General features: G+C 46.5%; 1 protein-coding gene across 1 annotated transcript in view; it reads left to right on the forward strand.

The window, feature by feature from the left end:
* map3k8 (mitogen-activated protein kinase kinase kinase 8) overlaps window positions 1-20236 on the forward strand; it is a 35771-nt gene extending 15535 nt beyond the window's left edge. Inside the window, exons 5-7 of the mRNA XM_078429623.1 lie at window positions 2546-2698; window positions 11346-11592; window positions 18907-20236. Coding sequence (XP_078285749.1) covers window positions 2546-2698; window positions 11346-11592; window positions 18907-19034 — 528 coding nt within the window. The 3' untranslated portion in view covers window positions 19035-20236. The remainder of the gene's footprint in view (window positions 1-2545; window positions 2699-11345; window positions 11593-18906) is intronic.
* Window positions 20237-23124: the final 2888 nt, after the last annotated feature.

Consider the following 23124-nt stretch of genomic DNA (forward strand, 5'->3'; position numbering starts at 1 on the left):
GTTCCGGGCACTCACCACCCTCTCTGTAAAAAAAAATTGCCCTGCCCATCTCCTTTTAACTTTGCCCCTCTCACCTTAAAGCTATGCCCTCCAGTATTTGATTTTTCCATCCTGGGGAATAAAGGTTCTGACTGTCTACCCTATCTCTGCCTCTCCTGATTTTATATACTTCCATCAGGTCTCCCCGCAACCTACGGAGTTCCCGAGAAAACAGTCCAATTCTGCCCAATCTCTCCCCGTAACTGATACGCACTAATTCAGGCAAAATCCTCCTCTGCCCACTCAAAACTTCCACATCCTGTAACGGTGTGACTGGAACGCACACAATATTCCTAATGTGGTCTAACCAAAGTCCTAGAAACTCTATCGTGGGGCATCCTGACTCTTACACTCAATGCCCTGACCTATGAAGGCCAGCATACCGAATGGCCTAATTCTACTCCTGTCACTTAGTAGAGGAATAACACACTATAACTGGACTTTGATATAGTTAGTGGAATCAACATTTAGACATTCTGAATTATCTGAAACCAACCCAACTGATTTCACTGGAGGTTCTACACGTGATTTGGAGGCAAAGAAGAAGCTATTTTAAAATCATTTTAGACAATAGACAATAGGTGCAGGAGGAGGCCATTCGGCCCTTCGAGCCAGCACCGCCATTCAATGTGATCATGGCTGATCATTCTCAATCAGTACCCCGTTCCTGCCTTCTCCCCGTACCCCCTGACTCCGCTATCCTTAAGAGCCCTATCTAGCTCTCTCTTGAATGCATTCAGAGAATTGGCCTCCACTGCCTTCTGAGGCAGAGAATTCCATAGATTCACAACAGTGGGAACATGTTTCCTGCCTCTAACGTGTCCAACCCCTTAATAATCTTATATGTCACCTATTGTCTATATTGTCTAATTTCCCGTTTTCTCTCTCCCTCCTTTCTTAAAAAGTGGGATAACATTAGCTACCCTCCAATCCACAGGAACTGATCCTGAATCTATAGAATAGCCTTGATCTCTGTGATTATTTGAGTGTATACAATTGAGGTTGGACATGTTAGAGGCAGGAAACATGTTCCCAATGTTGGGGGAGTCCAGAACCAGGGGCCACAGTTTAAGAATAAGGGGTAGGGCATTAGAACTGAGATGATGAAAAACATTTTCAGTCAGAGGGATGGAACGAGAGGATTTCAGTATAAGGTTCTTCTGCAGTTGTACAGGGCCCTGGTAAGACTGCATCTGGAGCACTGTGTACAGTTTTGGTCTCCTAATTTGAGGAAGGACATCCTTGTAATTGAGGCAGTGCAGCGTAGATTCACAAGATTGATCCTTGGGATGGCGGGACTGTCATACGAGGAAAGATTGAAAAGACTAGGCTTGTATTCACTGGAGTTTAGAAGGATGAGAGGGGATCTTATAGAAACATATAAAATTATAAAAGGACTGGACAAGCTAGATGCAGGAAAAATGTTCCCAATGTTGGGGGAGTCCAGAACCAGGGGCCACAGTCTTAGAATAAAGGGGAGGCCATTTAAAACTGAGGTGAGAAGGACCTTTTTCACCCAGAGAGTTGTGAATTTGTGGAATTCGCTGCCACAGAGGGCAGTGGAGGCCAAATCACTGGATGGATTTAAGAGAGAGTTAGATAGAGCTTTAGGGGCTAGTGGAATCAAGGGATATGGGGAGAAGGCAGGCACGGGTTATTGATTATGTATGATAAGCGATGATGACAATGAATAGCGGTGCTGGCTCAAAGGGCCGAATGGCCTCTTCCTGCACATATTTTCTGTGTTTCTATGTTTCTATGAAAGTAAAAGCATGTATGTCCTAGTGGTTCTGTAAATGTTAAAACACCTTTTCAGTTCTGGGCACTGCCCATCGATGGGTACAGCCTACCCATCGTATCTGTACATTGTTAGTCTCCACAACAGGACATCTGAATCAAAACCAGGGATTGTATCCAGTTCTGGGCACCATGTTATAGGAAAGATATTGTCAAGCTTGAAAGGGTTCAGAGAAGATTTACGAGGATGTTGCCAGGACTAGAGGGTCTGAGCTGCAGGGAGAGGTTGAGAAGGCTGGGTCTCTATTCCTTGAAGCGCAGGAGGATGAGGGGTGATCTTATAGAGGTGTACAAAATCATGAGAGGAATAGATCGGGTAGATGCACAGAGTCTCTTGCCCAGAGTAGGGGAATCGAGGACCAGAGGGCATGGGTGTAGGTGAAGGGGAAAAGATTTAATAGGAATCTGAGGGGTAACTTTTTCACATGGAGGGTGTTGGGTGTATGGAACAAGCTGCCAGAGGAGGTAGTTGAGGCTGGGACTATCCCAACGTTTAAGAAACAATTAGACAGGTACATGGATAGGACAGGTTTGGAGGGATATGGACCAAGCGCAGGCAGGCAGTACTAGTGTAGCCGGGACATTGTTGGCCGGCGTGGGCAAGTTGGGCCGAAGGGCCTGTTTCCGCACTGTATCACTCTATGACTCTATGATGTTGAGATTATAAACCATGAATTAACCTTCAATTATATATTTTTTTAAATTTTAGTTTTATATGAGTCCGGAAGTTATTACCTGCAGAGGACATTCGACCAAGTCAGATATCTACAGTCTTGGTTCCACCATCATCCACATGCAGACTGGGAACCCACCTTGGGTGAAGAGGTATCCGAGGACAGCCTACCCATCCTACCTGTACATTGTAAGTTTCCACTACAGGGCATCTGAATCAAAAGCAGGCATTGTTTCAAGATGGAACACCAGACATTCTGGCCTTCCATCACAGTGAGGAGGTGACTGGAGGAGACTCACTGTGATGGATGTTTCTTTTGTTTGGTGTTGGTTTATGATTGTATGTGTTATTGCATATTTTTATTGCTTATTCTTATTGGTCTTATTGTTGAACTGCGGGTAATTTTTCATTTCACTGCACATTTATGTGTATGCGACAAATAAATTGACTATTGACTATTGATATATTGACTATTTATGCAATGGTCTTAAGGTAATCTACATGAAACGAAGAAACTAATTGTTTTAATTTGCATTGTTGAGATTGGTCCCTGTGATTGAGGCTAAAGTGTAGATTCTTGCTTTAAATTGAGAAATCCGGGTGTGCGGCTAAGGTATGTGGTGCTGGAAATCAATAGCAGGGCAGGCGAGATTGATCAAAGAGTTGGTGAGATTGAAAATGATTCATTTTAAAGAGTTGCGTATGGGAATAACTGCAAATGCCGGTTCAAATCGATGGTAGACACAAAGTGCTGGAGTAACTCAGCGGGTCAGGCAGCATCTCAGGAGAGAAGGAATGGGTGATGTTTCGGGTCGAGACCCTCCTTCAGACTGATGTCCGGGGATGGGGGCGGGACAAAGATGGGATGTAGTAGGAGATAGGAAGACAGTGGGAGAACTGGGAAGGGGGAGATGGAATGAGAGGGACAAAGGATCTATCTGAAGTTAGAGAAGTCAATGTTCATACCGCTGAGGTGCAAGATGCCCAAGCGAAATATGGGATGCTGTTCCCCCAATTTGCGCTGGGCCTCACTATGACAATGGAGGAGGCCCATGAGAGAAAGGACAGGCTGGGAGTGGGAGGGGGAGTTGAAGTGCTGAGCCACCAGGGGATCAAGTTGGTTAAGGCGGACTGAGCGAAGGTTTTGAGCGAAACGCTCAATTGAGTAGACCCTGCCTTGATTCTCCAGAGGATAGAAGGATGAGAGGTGACCTCATTGAAATACAAACAATTCTAGAGAGCTTGACAAAATAGATACAATAGAGCCTGTCTGCCCTGGCAAAGAAGTCGAGAACTAAAGGTCACAGGCTGAAGAGAAGGGGTATGCCATTTACGTGTGAAATTAGGATGAGAAGAAATCTCTTCACTCTGATCTGTGTATAGTCGTGGATGATCAGTCATCGATTGCATTCAAATCTGAAATCAATAGATTTCTGAATATTAGATGAATCGAGATAGTGGAACAGCACAGAAAATTAAGATGATGTTTCTCAGCCATGATATTATTGAATATGTAGGAAGGAACTGCAGATGCTGGTTTACACCGAAGATAGGCACAAACTGCTGGAGTAACTCAGCGGGTCGGGCAGCAGTTAGGAGAAAAGGAATGGGTGACGTTTCGGGTCGAGACCCTTCATCAGACTGAGTGTCAGGGTGGGGCACGCTGGAGGTGTGGGCAGGTGCAGAACAAAGCAGAGCCTGCATCGATGACTCAGGAAAGGTGGAGCCCACAATGGTGCCTTGTTGACTGGGGTGGAAGTGATAACAAAGGAATACAAACGGTGAACTTAGGAAGAGGACTGTGGTGGGGGAGGGACGGAGAGAGAGGGAATGCAAGGGTTAGTTGAAGTTAGGCATATCAATACCTTGTGACTGGGTTGTAAGCTGGCCAAGCGAAATATGAGATGCTGTTCCTCCAATTCGCGTTTGGCCTCACTCTGACAACGGTGGAGGCCCAGGACAGAAAGGTCAATATGGGAGTGGGAAGGGAAGTTAAAATGTTTGGTAACTGGGAGATCAGGTAGGCCACGGTGGACGGATATTAGGTGTTCAGCGAAACGGCCGTCCAGCCTGCGCTCGGTCTCACCGTTATATGGGAGCCCGTATGGAGAACGCAGGATACAGTAGATGAGGTCGAAGGAGATGCGGAGGGAAAGGTCTCTGCAGAAAGATGAAAGGGCTGGAGATGGGAAGATGAGACTGGTGGTGAGATCCTGTTGGGCGTGGCGAAAATGTCAGAGGATTATGTGCTGCATGCGGCAGCTGATGGGGTGAAAGGTGAGGACTAGGGGGACTCAGTCCCTGTTGTGACTGGGGGAGGGGGAGCAAGAGCGGAGTTACGGGGTGCCAAGACACACGTATGACGGCCTCATCTAAGGTCGAAGAGGGGAACCCTGTTCCCTAAGGAACGAGGACATCCCAGATGTCCTGGTATGGAACACCTCATCCTGGGCGCAGATGCGGCCTAGACGGAGGAATTGGGAGTTGGGGATAGAGTCTTTTCAGGAAGCATGGTGGGAAGAAGTGTAGTCTAGATCGCTGTGGGAGTAACTGGGTTTGTTATTGATGTCAATCTGTGATGGAGACGGCGAGATTCAGAGAGGGGAGGGAGGTGTCGGAGATGGTCCAAGTGAATCTGAGTGCAGGATGGAAATTGGTGGTGAAGTTAATGAAGTCCATGAGTTCTGCATTGGTGCAGGAGGTAGCACCGATGCAGTCGTCAATGTAACGGAGATAGAGTTCGGGGATAAGGCCAGTGTACACACCTGGAACAGGGATTGTTCAACGTACCCTACAAAGAGGCAGGCACAGCCGGGGCCCACGCGAGTGCCCATAGATACGCCTTGGACTTGGAGGAACGTGGATCCAAGTGATTCTGAGTGCAGGATGGCAATTGGTAGTGAAGTTAATGAAGTCCATGAGCTCTGGATGTGTGCAGACTCAAGGGACCAAATCGCCTGATTCAATTATTTTCCTTTATTTCTTAATGCTGTTTTGATACGCCATTTGATGCTTAGATGATAAAATTAGGTGGGTGTTGAAATTTGCCTGCAGTTAGAGACTAAATGGTCACTATAGAATTAGATGATTTAGCACCAATAATCAAAATCCAAACTCTACCCTCATCAGTTTAGTCATAGTTATAAGCATGGAAATGGGTCTTTTGGCTCAATTTGATCATGCCAACCAAGTTCTCCATCTTGGCTAGTGCCATTTCCCTACATTTAGTTCCAAAATGTCACCCATTCCTTCTCTCCAGAGACGCTGCCTGTCCCGCTGAGTTACTCCAGCATTTTGTGTCTATCTTCCGTTTAAACCAGCATCTACAGTTCCTTCCTGCTGCATTCAGTTTAGTTTAGTTTAGAAATACAACGTGGAAACAGGCCCTTCGGCCCACCGAGTCCGCACCGGCCTGCGATCCCCGCACACCGAGGCTATCCTTCACACACTAGGGTCAATTTACATCTACCAAGCCAATTAACCTGCAAACCTGTATTTCTTTGGAGGGTGGGAGGAAACCGAAGATCTTGGAGAAAACCCAAGCAGGTCACGGGGAGAACGTACAAACTCTGTACAATAGACAATAGACAATAGGTGCAGGAGGAGGCCATTCGGCCCTTCGAGCCAGCACTGCCATTCAATGTGATCATGGCTGATCATTCTCAATCAGTACCCCATTCCTGCCTTCTCCCCATACCCCCTGACTCTGCTATCCTTAAGAGCTCTATCTAGCTCTCTCTTGAATGCATTCAGAGAATTGGCCTCCGCTGCCTTCTGAGGCAGAGAATTCCACAGATTCACAACTCTCTGACTGAAAAAGTTTTTCCTCATCCCCGTTCTAAATGGCCTACCCCTTATTCTTAAACTGTGGCCCCTTATTCTGGACTCCCCCAACAATTGGGAACATGTTTCCTGCCTCTAACGTGTCCAACCCCTTAATAATCGTATACGTTTCAATAAGATCGAACAGACAAGCACCCATGGTCAGGATCGAACCCGGGTCCCTGGCCCTGCAAGGCAGTGTCTCTACCGCTACGCCACCATGCCGCCCATTTGACCCATACATACCTCACTGAACCATATCCAACCTTGTATCATCAGCCTTGTATAACCTTGTATCAACCATGTATCAACTATGTATCATCCAAGTGTCCTTTAAATGTCGTAATTGTACTTTCCTCTGTATTGTAACTTCCATTGGCAGCTCGTCCCTCACACACCCACCACCCTCTCTTTGCAAAATATATCTCTCAGGTACCCTTTAATTTTTTTTTCCTCTCTCATTTTAAATCTGTGCTCTCTAGTTTTAGACTTCCCTGCCCTGGGCAAGAGAACCTTGACATCCATCTCATGGTTTTATACACCACTATAAGATCATTCCTCAGCTTCCTATGCCCTAAAGGGATAAGAGCAAGTTAGTGCAGCATTAGAGTTGCTACCTTACAGCGAATGCAGCGCAGGAGATCCGGGTTCCATCCCGACTACGGGTGCTGCCTGTACGGAGTTTGTACGTTCTCCCCGTGACCCGCGTGGGTTTTCTACGAGATCTTCGGTTTCCTCCCACACTCCAAAGACGTGCAGGTGTGTAGGTTAATTGGCTTGGTAAATGTAAAAATTGTCTCTAGTGTGTGTAGGATAGTGTTAATCTGCAGAAATCGCTGGTCGGCGCGGACCCGGTGGGCCGAAAGGCCTGTATCCGCGCTGTATCTCTAAACTACAAACTAAACTAAACTAAGCTATCCAGTCTCTCGGTATATATAATTCAAGCTCTTTGGTCCGAATAATATCCTTGTGAAAGAAAAAGTCATCCAAGTAATTTTATGAGAAAGAATGTTTTCATGTTGAGGGAAATGGAACAACTGGGAGACAGAGAGAACAAAGCAACTAACTAACAGTCTGAAGAAGGGTCTCGACCCGAAACGTCACCCATTCCTTCTCTCTCCAGAGATGTTGCCTGACCCGCTGAGTTACTCTAGCGTTTTGTGATACCTTCGAAAGTAACTAACTATCTCTTGAACTCATCAGGTTAAAGGATTTGAAAATTGGAAAAAGTATGATGGTAAATTAAAATTGGTGAACAGTTTCGGGTCAGATATAGAATGAGAAATGATGGAAGGGAGAGAATACAAGAGTCAGAAAAAGATTAGAAACATAGAAGCATAGAAAATAATAGGTGCAGGAGGAGGCCATTTGGCCCTTCGAGCCAGCACTGCCATTCATTGTGATCATGGCTGATCATCCACAATCTGTAACCCGTGCCTGCCTTCTCCCCATATCCATTGATTCCACTAGCCCCTAGAGCTCTATCTAACTCTCTATCTAGCTCTATCTAACAAAAAGATTATGGGTAAATTATATATATTTTTTTTTTAAAACGTCAAATAAAAATTAATAGGTGCAGGAATGAAAAGTCACGCTTTTACTTGTTCATTTCCAGTGCCATATAGCTTGATTTTCAGTAATTAACTGTAGTCACAGGAGGTCCAGTGTTTACCGCACGGATGTGTGCGGGCACCTCTGATGTTTGTGGCGTGTGTTAGAGACTTGGGTGTGAATGTTGGACGTGTGATTAGTCAGTTTGTCATTGGTGAGTGTGGAAAGCAAGATCTGGGGGGAGGAGAGGGGACCAGAGGAGGGAGGGAGATGGACTGGTCGGTGTGTGGGTGTAGGAACTGCAGATGTTGGTTTAAACCGAAGATGGACACAGAAAGCTGGAGTAACTCAGCGGGTCAGGCAGCATCTCTGGAGAGAAGGAACGGGTTTGAGACCCTTCTTCAGTCTGAGCCGCTTCAGTCTTCAGTCAGACCCGGAACGTCCTTTTCTCCAGAGACGCTGCCTGACCCTCTGAGTTACCCCAGGTGTGTGGGTGATGGGCAGGTGGAAGCAGGTGAGGGAGGAAGGTGGAAAATGTGGACAAGAGAGAGAGAGGGAGACCCTGGGCAGACTGGTGGTGGGGGAGATACACAGGGGAGTGGAAGGTTTTGTGTTGGGTTGTAGGCTACCCAAGCGGAACATGAGTGGCAGTGAGGAGGTCACGGATAAACATGGGCAATGGGAATGGGCAATTGAAATGTCATAGGACCAAGCTCAGGTCACCTAGTCTACGCTTGGCCTTGCGGAGTAGAGGAGGCCACATCGAGAGCATCGAAGGCAGTGGATGAGGTTGGAGGAGTTCAGGTGAATCTGTCTCACCTGGAAGATTTGCAATATAATTGTTCACAATGAGCCACAAATAATTCTTCCTCTAGTTAGAAAGCAACCATGTAAACCATGTACAGCATCAGATTTGACTGGCTGGGCCTCTCAGGCAGTCTCTTTGAGTTTGAGTTTAGTTCATTGTCACGTGTACCGAGGTACAGTGAACAGCTTTTGTTGCGTGTTAACCAGTCAGCAGAAAGACAACACACGATTACAAAGTGTAGAGATGCATGATAAAGGGAATAACGTGAATAATGTTAAGCCAAGATTAAGTCAATAAAGTCCAATCAAAGATAGTCCAAGGGTCTGTGATGAGGTAGATAATAGTTCAGGACTGCTCCCTGGTTGTGGTACATTAAGAGGCACAATCAGCAAAGAACCTGTCCCTATTCAGACATTCATGCCAAATAACTAAGAATAGCAATGATGATAGGAAGCATCAGGTTACTGCTTCAGTTTCAGTTTAGTTTATTGTCACATGTACCGAGGTACACGTTGTGTTGCGTCCTATCCAGTCAGCAGAAAGACAATACATGATTACAATCGAGCCATTCACAGTGGATAGATTCATGATACATGATAAGAGAATAATGTTTAGTGCAAGGTAAAGCCAGCAAAGTCCGATCAAGGAAAGTCCGAAGGTCATCAAAAAGGTTGCGTGAGAGCCCATCCTGAACAAGGATCCAAAGATTACCAGTTACCAGGGAAATGGAGGGGAATTACTGGCCAGTTAGACTGTCTCTTCCAACAGGGTTATAGAGTCATAGTCATAGAGTCATACAGTGTGGAAAGGGTGGCGCAAGTTTAGTTTAGTTTAGAGATACAGCACGGAAACAGGCCCTTCGGCCTACCGAGTTCGCACCGACCATCAATCCCCGCACACATTAACGCTATCCTACACACACTAGGGACAATTTTTACATTTATACCAAGCCAATTAACCTACAAACCTGCACGTCTTTGGAGTGTGGAAGATCTCGGAGAAAGCCCACATGGTCACGGGGTGAACGCGTAAACTCCGTACAGACAGCAAGGGATCAAACCCGGGTCTCTGGTGCTGTAAGGCAACAACTCTACCGCCTACCAAGCCACCCACGGTTCTGAAATTTGATTTCTGGCAACTGTGAGTCAGGTCACAACAACTTATGGTTCTGTAAAGAGTAGACCAGAAACTTGGCAAAGAAAAGGATATCAGACGAAAATAAATTCTTCTTGGTTGATTGATGCAGAACATCGAAAAAAAGCCCTTTGGTTGGGTGTACTGGCTTTCTGAGTCAACCTGAACTCTGGACAGACAGAGAAACAAATAAACTGGAAGTAATCAAGGAATAAATAATTCTGAGCATCTCTGCTGAAACTCAGTGAAACAACTTGAATGACACATAGCAGGAACTTCCCTAGCTAATTCCCTGTTGGTTTATTACTTCATTATGGAAGGACAGATCATAACAACTTGTAATAGAAATATTTTGGACATTAAAGTCACTTGGACAGGTACATGGATAGGAAACATTCAGAGAGATATGGATTAAATGGGACTACCTTAGTTTAGTTTAGTTCATTGTCACGTGTACCGAGGTACAGTGAAAAGCTTTTGTTGCGTGCTAACCAGTCAGCGGAAAGACAATACATGATTGCAATCGAGCCGATCACAGTGTGCAGTAGAGGAGCCAACTTTCTCACTCCCAAATAAGGGACAAGGTGACGTCACCACCCCGTGACCTCACCCAGCCAGCAGGCCAGGTGTTCCCGCTCCACCAATGGCGGCCGCCCAGGCCGGGAGGCGGGTTGCTAAGCAACCTCCGTTAGGCGGCCCCCGGGCCTACATTGTCCGGCCCTACACTGTCCGGACCTACACTGTCCGGACTCACAGTGTCCGGATCTACAGTGTCCGGGCCTACAGCGTCCGGGCCTAATACGGGACAAGGGCGGTCCCCTATGGGACAAACCAATTTAACCCAATCTACGAAAAGGCTCGGCTAATACGGGACAGTTGGCAACCCTAGTGTACAGATACATGATAAAGGGAATAACATGAATAACGTTCAGTGCAAGATAAAGCCAGCAAAGTCCGATCAAAGATAGACAAAGGAGGGGTGTCTTGGGCAGCATGGCGGAGTTGGGCCAGAGGGCCTGTTTCCATGTGGAGGAAGGAACTGCAGATGCTGATTTACACCAAAGTTAGACACAAAATGCTGGAGTAACTCGGCAGGGCAGGCAGCACCTCTGGAGAGAAGGAACTCTTTCAGTCCTTCTATCCTGTCTGTCCTGCTGAATTACTCCAGCAGTTTGGGCCTGTTTCCATGCTGTGTGGCCATGACAGATGTAACCAGATCAAAGATCCCGCATTTACAAGGTTTTGATGAAGAGTCTATGACCAGTTACTCTTCCTACAGAATCTTCCTGCTGCCTAACCTTCTGAATACTCCTGGGATTTTCTGCCTTTAATCCTATTTGCAGAGGCAGCTAGGATGTTTGGGTTTAGTGAAGCCAAATTATTGAAAGGAGAGAGAGAAAATTAATAATAAAGAGTGCTTGCAAATATTTTTTAAATGTGTAACTGGTCCCCCCCCTTTCCGGTTTGTGAAATCCTCGAGGATTCGTGGTAATTTCTATTTCTTTTTTGTTTTGCCTGAAGATCCACAAGCAGGCTCCGCCGTTGGAAGACATTGCAGAAGACTGCAGCTCGGTCTTGAGGCAGTTCATTGAAGCCATGCTGGAGAGGAATCCCAAGGAGCGGTGGTGTGCAGCGGAGCTGCTGACGCACGAGGCACTGAGCCCCCCGCCCGAAGACCAGCCCCGCTGCCAGAGCCTCGACTCGGCCCTCTTTGAGATAAGTCGTTCCTTCAGGCGGAAAGAACTGGAGTTGCCGGAGAAAATCTGCGGTAGGTTCCCCTTTCATTTCCTACCCGACGTGGGGAAACACAAAGTGTTATTGGAAACAAGTGGAGTGGAGCATGTTAGCACCACGCAGGCGGTGAAAGCTCAGGGGCTGGGTTTGGTGATGTGTTGCGTTTGATCCAGTATTCCTCTCTTGTCGATTGTTAGGATACAAAGCGAAACTTAGTTTTAGTTTTAGATTAGTTTAGAGATACAGCGCGGAAACAGGCCCTTTCGGCCCGCCGGGTCCGCGCCGACCAGCGATCCCCGCGCATAAACACTATCCTACACACCCTAGGGACGATTTTTTTTACATTTACCAAGCCAATTAACCTACATACCTGTACCTCTTTGGAGTGTGGGAGAAAACCGAAGATCTCGGAGAAAAGCCACGCAGGTCACGGGGAGAACGTACAAACTCCGTACAGACGGCGCCCGTAGTCGGGATCGAACCCGGGTCTCCGGCGTTGCATTCGCTGTAAGGCAGCAACTCTACCGCTGCGCCACCGTGCGGTGAATTCATGAATGAATGAATGAATGAATGAATGATTGAATGAATGCTTTATTGTCACATGTGACCAGTCACAGTGAAATTCTTTGCTTGCAAATAGTACCCACATAAAGGGCACTGACAACGTTACAAAGTAACGACTGATAATGCACCAATTTATCACTTTGCCCTGGGCAAGTTAGATTAAAATTGGTACACCCCACTCCACTCTCTGTTGGCTAAACGGTACTCTGCTGACAAAAGGAAAAGCTTTGCACAAGGTCCAACTGCAGAAACTAGTCTCACCATCTCTGTGTTGGCGAAGGTGGAAGGTGATGGAGAGCATATGCCTGCTGGAAAATGCAGAGTTGGTCATTGACCAAGAACCGCACAGCTTCCTTTGATTCCTTTCCATCATCTCCAACCAACGCAATGTCTCCCGACGCTCAGTCTGAAGAAGGGTCTCAACCCGATACGTCACCCACTCCTTCCCTCCAGAGATGCTGCCTGCCCCGCTGAGTTACTCCAGCTTTTTTTGTGTCTATCTGCTGTCAATTTCCTTCGTCTTCTGAGTTTGTGTAAACCAGCAAATATAAACATCCATTGAGCAGAATCTCTCTTGATCTCACGAGTCAACAGGATGGTTTATACTAAGATGGACACAAAAAGCTGGAGGAACTCAGCGGGTCAGGCAGCATCTCAGGAGACAAGGAATAGGTGACGTTTCGGGTCATAGAAAATAGGTGCAGGAGTAGGCCATTCGGCCCTTCGAGCCTGCACCGCTAATAAAAAAAATGAGGTCCCCCCTAATCCTTCTAAACTCCAGCGAGTACAGGCCCAGTGCCCTCAAATGCTAATCATATGTTAACCCATATTGTAGTAGCCTGGTATAATGTACTACATTATAACATTGACCTAACAAACATAGCAAGTTTTACTGGAGCAATATGCAAAGTACATCTGCTACATTTCATATAGAGTTCTTTCATGGTCACACGAGTTGATCAGAACCATTTCCAAGGTCAATAGCCTTACTTGTACATAATCCACAGTCCGACCCAGTGCCTTGAACGCAGTGTACATCACTTCTCGCTTGCCTCCCCACTTCTGCATCACGCAGATACTCTTGTTTGACCTGATCAGCCCCGTGAGGTACTGCATGCTCTCCCTGTGAGACTCTTCGCTCTCCCCTGGCTCCCGCTCGTGGAAGTTGCTCTTCCACAGGTAGCTGGCCGAGCGGTCCCGTCCCATCACCTCGCCGAATATCTACATTATGTAGAGGTCGTCGTCGCTGTTGCCATCAATGACCATGATCACGGTCATCCCCGGGTAGGTCAGCCTTTTGACTGACAGCAGGCACTTCCTCAGGTAGTCCGGGTCCTCCTGGTAGGCCGCAATGCACAGGGCCACTGTCTTGTTGAGTTTGATGGGGGTTTCCAGTGAGCGTCGAGACCCTTCTTCATGCTGAGAGTCAGGGGAAAGGGAGACGAGAGATATAGACGGTGATGTGGAGAGATAAAGAACGGATGAATGAAAGAGATGCAAAAAAGTAACGCTGATCAAGGAACTGGTCCATTGTTAGCTGTGGGCTGGGTGATAAGGAGTTGCAGACAATGGTTTATAGTAGAGGAGCAGCTTTGTGGTAATGTTAGAAACAACAACTGCTAACTCTGCTCGGATTCCCACAAATAGCAATCACAGACTGCAAATTATCTTGATTGTGAAGCAAGACTGAGATTACTTTTCCTACCATTCCTCGAGTAATATCACTAGATTTTTAACATTCCCGCAACGGGCAGATTGGTTTTGACAAGGCTTTGATTTAGCATTTCATCTGAAAGTTGGCACCATCGACTCGGTATTCCTCAGCGAATCATTGAAGGACTGAGAGCTAATCATTCATTTAGTTTAGTTTAGTTCAGAGACACAGCGCGGAAACAGGCCCCTCGGCCCACCGAGTCCACACCGACCAGTGATCCCGCACATGAATGCTATCCTGCATACTAGGGACAATTTACAAAATTATGCCAAGTCAATTTATCTACAAGCCTGTACGTCTTTGGAGCATGGGAGGAAAACGGATATCCCAGAGGAGGATACCCACGCATGTCACAGGAAGAACGTACAAACTCCATGCGGACATCGCCCGTAGTCAGGATCGAACCCGGGTCCCTGGTGCTATGAGGCAGCGACTCTACCGTTGCACCACCGTTTCACCCTGTGCTTCATCATGTGCTCATGCTGTATGTAGAGTTGATCTGGAGAGGCTGCATGCATCTGAGTAATAGTATCCAGTATGTTGAGGATTTAAGGAAAGAAGGCAATATAAGGGGATAATAATACGAAAAATACAATTGAAAGGAGTTCCAGCTAAACCCATCGTTTAGAGCTTCCCAATACAAATCCAGGATAAAAGTATAATTTATCGGATTGGCTGGAGTATTAGACATGCAAGCAGTGCTCGAAAGCACATCGACAGAAAGTATATCTTGATGACTGAGGGCGGCCACGGTGGCGCAGCGGTAGAGTCGCTGCCTTACAGCGCTTGCAGCACCGAAGACCCAGGTTCGATCCCAACTATGGGTGCTGTCTGTACGGAGTTTGTATGTTCTCCCGTGACCTGCGTGGGTTTTCTCCGAGATTTTTGGTTTCCTCCCACACTCCAAAGACGTACAGGTTTGTAGGTTAATTGGCTTGGTGCATGTGTAAATTGTCCCTGGTTTGCGTAGGATAGTGTTAATGTGCGGGGATCGGACTCGGTTGGCCGAAGGGCCTGTTTCTGCGCCGTTTCCCAAAACTAAACTAAAGACGATGGTTAGCTTCAATGCCAAGGCACAACATTTCCACTGTTTCCATCTGAAATAAATAACATGCTTGGGATAAAATAGAATGATTCAGCTCCTTGTTTAAATAACAAACAAAGGCATGTCATCTGAAGGCATGAAATGATATGTTCAAAATAACACAAAAGAAATTTGTACTCAAACTGGAACACTATGACCTGGGTGGTGAAATCTGCTGTCACAATATAAAACCTGTACAGATGTGTAAATTGGGGTCTGCAGAAAGGAAAAAAATACAATTAGGCATTGGGCAATAATCTGGATTGAGACTTCTATCCATGGATTCTCAATGTAGCAACATGCCAATCTGTAGATAAATCATTGATTCCTTTTGTGAACTCTGATGTCTCCTTCCTCACCCCCAGGCCCATTGCATGAACTATTGAATCAGCAACAAAAAAAAAGATAAAATATTTATTAAATATCTATTATGTACATATAGAAAGTTGGTTTTGCCCAAGGTAGACACAAAATGCTGGAGCAGGACAGGCAGCAGGACAGGCAGCATCTCTGGAGAGAAGGAATTGGTGACGTTTCGGGTCGAGACCCTTCTTCAGACTCGGTCTCGACCCGAAACGTCACCCATTCCTTCTCTCCTGAGATGCAGTCTGACCTGCTGAGTTACTCCAGCATTTTGTGAAATAAATACCTTCGATTTGTACCAGCATCTGCAGTTATTATCTTACACTACTTAATGTGCGGGGATCGCTGGTCGGCGCAGACCCGGTGGGCCAAAGTGCCTGTTTCCGCGCTGTATCTCTAAACTAAACTAAACTAAACACGCTGGCAGAAAATTCCACTCTGCGGAATCTTCGGGGAAATGAGATTAGGTAAACAATTCTGTCCACTGTTATATTGTAAGTATAATCTTGCCAGTGTCCTTGATGGCAGCACTAAGAAGCAATGTTACCAAACCTGTTTGGCACCAAGTCTGCCCGTAGAGAATGTTATCAAACCACGCTATGTTTATTGAAATATTAACTGGGCATTTGGGGCGAGAGAAGGCAGGGAGCAAACGGATTGCTGGCAAATGTGGAGGAAGGAACAGCAGACGCTGGTTTAAACGAAAGATAGACACAAAATGCTGGAGTAACTCAAAGGGACAGGCAGCATCTCTGGAGAGAAGGAATAGGTGACGTTTCGATTCGAAACCCTTCTTCAGACTGAAGAAACGTCACCTACTCCTTTTCTCCCGGAATGCTGTCTGACCCGCAGTTACTCCAGCACTTTGTGTCTATCTTCGGTTTAAACCAGCATCTGCAGTTCCTTCCAGCACTGGTTTAAACCAGCATCTGCAGATCCTTCCTACACACCAGGGCAGCAATGCTGTCTTCTCTGCATGAAAGGTCTTGCTGGAGTAGGAGATGTTGGTTCCTGCTTCCATTCTGTCTGTGATTGTGCTGGGTGCATTTCCGGGGCTTTCCCAGTCTACCTGGCACATCTGCACACGACATCCACATAATTCATAATTCATGCCAGATCGGTTCTGCCTCGTGTTTGCTCTGGTCTGCCATCCACTCTGCTGTGTGGCACGGTGGCGCAGCGGTAGAGTTGCTGCCTTACAGCGCTTGCAGCGCCAGAGACCCGGGTTTGATCCCAACTACGGGTGCTGTCTGTACGGAGTTTGTACATTCTCCCCGTGACCTGCGTAGGTTTTCTCCGAGATCGTCCCTTTCCTCCCACACTCCAAAGACGTACAGGTTTGTAGGTTAATTGGCTTGGTGTAAATGTAAAAATTGTCCCTAGTGTGTGTAGGATAGTGTTAATGTGCGGGGATCGCTGGTCGGTGCGGACTCGGTGGGTCGAAGGGCCTGTTTCTGCGCTGTATCTCTAAAAACAAAACTTAAAACCATGCCCTCTAATTTCCACTTGGGGAAAAAAAAACCTGTCTATTTCCCTCATGATTTTATACACCTCTATAAAAAACACCCCTCAGCCTCCTGCGCTCCAAGGAATACATTCCTAGTCCGCGTAACACTTCCCTATGCCCTCGAGGTCTGGCAATATCCTCCCAAATTTTCTCTCTCCCCTTTCAAGCCTAATGGCATCTTTCCAATAGAGCGTGACCAAAACTGAAAACAATATTCTTGGGTGTGGCCTTGCGAACGTCTTCTGCAATTGTAACATAACTTCCCAACTCGTGTACTGAGTGCCCTGACCGATGAAGGCCAATGTGCCAACATCCTTCAGCACCTTATCTCACCGTGACACCACTTTCAGGGAATAATGTACGTACGATTTATTCACAAAGTGCTGGAGTAACTCAGCAGGTCAGGCAGCATCTCGGGAGAGAAGGAATGGGTGACGTTTCGGGTCGAGACCCTTCTTCAGACTGCTGGTTCCCTCTGTTCTATAACACATACACGAGCCTAACAGTTCACTGTGAAGGTCCAGTAATGGTTCTGAACCACAATGCAAAACCTCACATTTATCTAAACTAAATTCCATTAACTATTCCTTGCCCACTTGCCAGTGTAATTCTTTGTAACCATCTTCAGTGTCTACGATACCACCCATTTTTAGTTTAGTTTAGTTTAGAGATACAGCGCGGAAACAGGCCCTTTCGGCCCACCGGGTCTGCGCCGACCAGCGATCCCCACACATTAACACTATCCTACACCCACTGGGGACAATTTTTACATTTACCAAGTCAATTAACCTACAAACCTGCATGTCTTTGGAGTGTGGGAGGAAACCGAAGATCTCGTAGAAAACCCACGCAGGTCGCGGGGAGAACGTACAAACTCCGTGCAGACAGCACCCGTAATCGGGATCGCTGTAAGGCAGCAACTCTACCGCTGTGCCACCGTGACCACCCTTTCAGTGTCATCTGCAAACGTACATGCCTTGTCCATAGATTTGAATGAAGAATAGCTGAGGGGCACCACTAGTCACAAGCTTCCAGTCCAAAAACTAACCGTCCATCAACACCCTCTTGATGCTGGAGTAAGTCAGCGGGACAGGCAGCATCTTTGGATAGAAGAAATGGGTGACGCTTCAGGTCAACACCCTTCTTCAGACTCTCAGTCTGAGTCTGACTTCAGGGTCTGAAGAAGGGTCTCGACCTGAAAGATCACCCATTCCCTCTCTCCAGAGATGCTGCCTGTCCCGCCGATTTACTCCAGCATTTTGTGTCTATCTTCGGTGTAAACCAGCATCCCATGATAGTCAGGGGAGAGGGAGATTCAGAGATGAAGAGGTGTAAGGTGTGAAAATGAGACCAAAGGGGATGTGGATCAAGGAAAATGGAGGATAGATCATTGTTAGCTAGGAGAAGGTGACAACAAAGCAAGCAGAGATAAAATGTAATCGAGGACAGTCAGACTGGTCGGAGCACTGGGAAGGGGAGGGGATGGAGAGAGAGGGAAAGCAAGGGTTACTTGAAGTTTGAGAAGTCAATATTCATATCGCTGGGGTGTAAGCTGCCCATGCAAAATATGAGGTGCTGTTCTTCCAAATTGCTCTGGGCCTCACTCTGACAGTGGAGGAGGCCCAGGACAGAAAGGTCAGTGTGGGAATGGGAGGGGGAGTTAAAGTGTTTAGCAACCGGGAGATCAGGCAGCTTTGGGTGAGCTGAGCAGAGATGTATCCAGTTAGCTGGCTCTTCCTGGATCACATGCGATCTAACTACCCAGAGCTGTTGACCATGTGAAACTTTACGGAAGCTTAGAAGATAGATACAAAATGGCTGGAGTAACTCGGTGGGACAGGCAGCGTCACTGGAGAGAAGGAACGGGTGCCGTTTCGGGTCAAGACTAACCGAAGCTTAGTTCATGCAACTTCCTCTTCCAAAAGCTATAAATACGCCAATGTTGTAACCATGACGTTGGCCAGAGAAATTGCAAAATCTGCCAGGCCCCATGATGAAGCAACAGATTTGCTCGTGTTTCCTGTCAAGTGGTATAAAGTCTGATTTTGTCTTTATGAAGTTTGTAAAGAGATCTGCGCACTTTTGTGATCCTGATTTACTTTCACTTACATTTCAGATAACTCCATCTGCAGCACCGAAGAATCAACAGTTGGAAAACGAAACCGCTCACTTTATATCGACTTCGGTGCCTTGGCTGGGTATTTCAACATCATCAGGGGGCCTCCAGGGTCAGAATACGGCTGACTGTTGTCTAAAAGTCCCGAGATGCCCCCCGCCCTCCCCCCCCCCCCCCCCCCCCCCCCTGGCTTGTCAGGCATGGAATGTGGTGTAAAGAGTAAAGAGTTGGTCACCAGACATGGGTGGCAGATTCAGAGGAGTTAGTTGGATGTCAAGATGCAAGGGTGGGTCGGAACAGTGTAGGAAGGGGGGGGGGGAGGTCACGGTGGCGCAGCGGTAGAGTTGCTGCCTTACAGCGAATGCAGCGCCGGAGACTCAGGTTCGATCCTGACTACAGGCGCCGTCTGTACGGAGTTTGTACGTTCTCCCCGTGACCTGCGTGGGTTTTCTCCGAGATCTTCGGTTTCCTCCCACACTCCAAAGACGTGCAGGTATGTAGGTTAATTGACTGGGCAAATGTAAAAAATTGGCCCTAGTGTGTGTAGGATAGTGTTAATGTGGGGGGATCGCTGGGCGGCGCGGACTCGGTGGGCCGAAGGGCCTGTTTCCGCGCTGTATCTCTAAATCTAAAAAAAATCTAAAAGTCACATTTTCTTTTAATCGTCATTGTTAAGGCAGCATTAAGAAAAATGATTTTTTTTTAATATAAAAATATTTTATCACCAAAGTATATTTTATTCAGTGACATCCACAGTGTTTGAGTACTTGGTGTGAATGGTATTGGCGGAGCGTGGAGGCGGGAAGACATCATTTTGCTCCGTTTTTTTTGCCAGAGCTGATTCCCTCCGTTCCTGCTGGCGGCATGGATGGTCCCTGCTCACGTCCGTAGTTCTCAGTGATGATCGCTGGTTATTGTATTTCTCTAATGAAAATTTTTTTTTACTCGCAACGATGAGGGTTAGACTTGTCAAAATTCAAGAGTTCCTATGGAAACCAGAGCATGCGTATAACGAGAGCCGTGCAGCCGACTGAATCGCACACCGAGTGTGCTGTAGGGTTCCCAGTAGCCCAGTAGCTCTGTAAATGTTGGGAGCAGATAGTTACTATATACCCTAGGGGAAGGGTCAGCCCAAGCTTTCCTCTGCAGCTCATCAAGGAAGAGTGCAAACGCACAACCGTGTGTTAACTTCATCCTTCTGCAACATCGTCACGTTTCATGAGCTGCTAAAATGGAAAAAGTGAAAACAGCAAGATAGTTCTCTTTGTTATGAATGTAACATATTCATGTATTTGTAACCTCGTATGTTTTTTTTTGGTTTACTTCAATGATTATACGTGCTGATTCATAAATGTTACTTTAGTGCAAATAAAAGCTCTGAGAATTTGTGCAGTTGTCGTAGTTCATGACCTATTGACAGAAACAGTCAGACAACCGAGTTCGTTTAACTCTTCATTCTACTCACCCAGGTGGAAGAGAGCCTAGGCACTGGAGCGTTCAGAAACGCTCAGGCAGCCAGTATAGCCTCTCTCTCCGAAAACTCAAATTCACACACACTTTATACCCGTTGTGCTGTTGTGCGGTGGTCAAGTCTATGCAAGCCTGTGGGTAAGCACTGCAATATTTTGTGCATAGAAAATAGGTGCAGGAGGAGGCCATTTGGCCCTTTGAGCCAGCACCGCCATTCATTGTGATCATGGCTGATCATCCACAATCAGTAACCCGTGCCTGCCTTCTCCCCATATCCCTTCATTTCGCTAGCCCCCTCGAGCTCTATCTAACTCTCTTTTACATTCATCCAGTGAATTGGCCTCCGCTGCCCTCTGTGGCAGAGAATTCCACAAATTCACAACAAAAAAGTTTTTTCTCACCTCAGTTTTAAATGGCCTCCCCTTTATTCTTAGACTGTGGCCCCTGGTTCTGGACTCCCCCAACATTGGGAACATTTTTCCTGCATCTAGCTTGTCCAGTCCTTTTATAATTTTATACATCCCTTCTCATCCTTCTAAATTCCAGTGTAATACAAGCCCAGTCACTCCAGTCTTTCGTCATATGACAGTCCCGCCATCCCGGGGATTAACCTGGTGAACCTACGCTGCACTCCCTCAATAGCAAGGATGTCCTTCCTCAAATTAGGATAGATGTGTGATATAGGCCCAGTCATTAGATTAGTTTAGTTTAGAGATACGGCATGGAAACAAACCCTTCAGCCCACCAAGTCCACGCCGAACATGCACATGACATCCATGGCATCCCACATCCTCATCCACTCCCTACGACACACTCGGTGTGATTTACAGAGGTCAATTAACCGACAAACCCGCATGTCTTTGGGACGTGGGAGGAAACTGGAGCACCCGGAGGAACACACATGCAGGCACAGGGGAGAACGTGCAAACTCCACACAGGCAACACCCAAAGTCTGGGTGTCAAATTTGTGTCTCTGGCACTGGTCAGGCAGCGGCTCCATTAGCTGTGCCGCCATCGAGTGGCTTGGATAGACCCCGAGATCGACTGAGCTGAGATTTATTTAAAAGAAACACAAGGATCTCGGACGGTGAGTTAATTTGGACGTTGTCAGATTGCTGTAAAAACCAGACAGTTCCTGAGAGAACAAATGGCTGGATATCAGGCTCTGTTGTTCTGTGCCTGAAATATACGGGACTGACACCTAACAGGAACACCGAAAGAGATGAGTAGAAATGGACAAAAAGTCTTTCAAAGCAGGTTTGCCTACTACATAGAAACATAGAAAATAGGTGCAGGAGGAGGCTATTCAATCTCTGATGGTCCTGAGAAAACAATTCAAGTCTATCTAACCTCTCCTTGTAGCTGAAACATTCTAGTCCAGGCAGCATTCTGGTAAACCTCCTCTGCCCCCTCTAAAAAGATTCTACACCTTTCCAGTAACGGAACTGCACGAGCGGAACTGCACGCAATACTCCAAATGCAGCCCAATGAAAGTCTTATAGAGCCACATCATGTCTTCCTGACTCTTACATTCAATGCCCCTAGCAATGAAGGCAAGCAATAACATGTGTCTTCTTTACCACTCTATCTACTTGTGCTGCCACCTTCAGCGAGCTATGAATTTGGACTCCAAGATCCCTCTGCACGTCAATGCTGTTGAGGGTCTTGCCATTAACTGTACACAACCTCCCAAAGTACAACACCTCACACTTGCTGGGGTTAAACTCCATCTGCTATATATCCGCCCATTTCTGCAGCTGACCCATATCCCACTGTATCTTTTGACAGCCTTCCTCACCGCCTGCAACGGCTCCAATTTTGGTGTCATCAGCAAACCTACTCGCCAATGCGTCTACATTCATGCCTCGGGCATTTATACGTTTTTTTTAATGTTTTTTTTTTCATTTTTAATTTAATTAATTACAGTGCATATAACAACAACAACAGTAAACCCCATCCCTCCCCTCCCCGACATAATCATGAAAACAAACAAACAAAAACAAACAAATGAATAAGTAAAAATAAAATTTAAAAAACATAACTACAATGTGACAACAAAGACAAAAGCACAAAAACATGAGTATTTTTGACAGGAAACACAGTTTTACTTGTCCTTAATATGCTGCAGTACTGGGTTCCATATGTTGAAGAACTTTTGAGGGTTGTCAGACAATTCATATCTCAGCCTCTCTACATGTAAGATGCCCATTAATTCTCTTAACCAAGTCTCAAACTGAGGAGCAGAGTCTGATTTCCATAGTTTCAAAATACATCTGTTGGCGATTACCATACCATCAACCAAGATTGTACGAGCATTATGGTGTAGTTTCTCAAGCGTTAGTGGAACGCTTGGGCATTTATATGTATCGCAAACAGCAGAGGTCCCAGCACAGATCCCTATGGAACTCCACCGGTCAAAGACCTCCACTGGGATACCTTCCACCACACCCCTCAAGATTCAATTTATTGTCACGTGTACCAATTAAGGTACAGTGAAATTTGAGTTACCACACAGCCACACTAAGTGAAAAGCAACAAGACACACATCCACATAAAATAAAATTTAGCATAAACATCCACCACAGCGGATTCCACGTTCCTCACTGTGATGGAAGGTAATAAAGTTCAACCATCTTCCTCTTTGTTCACCCGCGGTCGGGGCTGTTGAACCGTCCGCAGTCGCAGCTGCCGACTGTCCGATGTCCAAGGCCCTCGCGCGGGAAGATCGAAACTCCGGCGTCGGGGCAG

Source organism: Rhinoraja longicauda, chromosome 2, assembly GCF_053455715.1.
Source record: "Rhinoraja longicauda isolate Sanriku21f chromosome 2, sRhiLon1.1, whole genome shotgun sequence".
Classification (NCBI taxonomy): domain Eukaryota; kingdom Metazoa; phylum Chordata; class Chondrichthyes; order Rajiformes; family Arhynchobatidae; genus Rhinoraja; species Rhinoraja longicauda.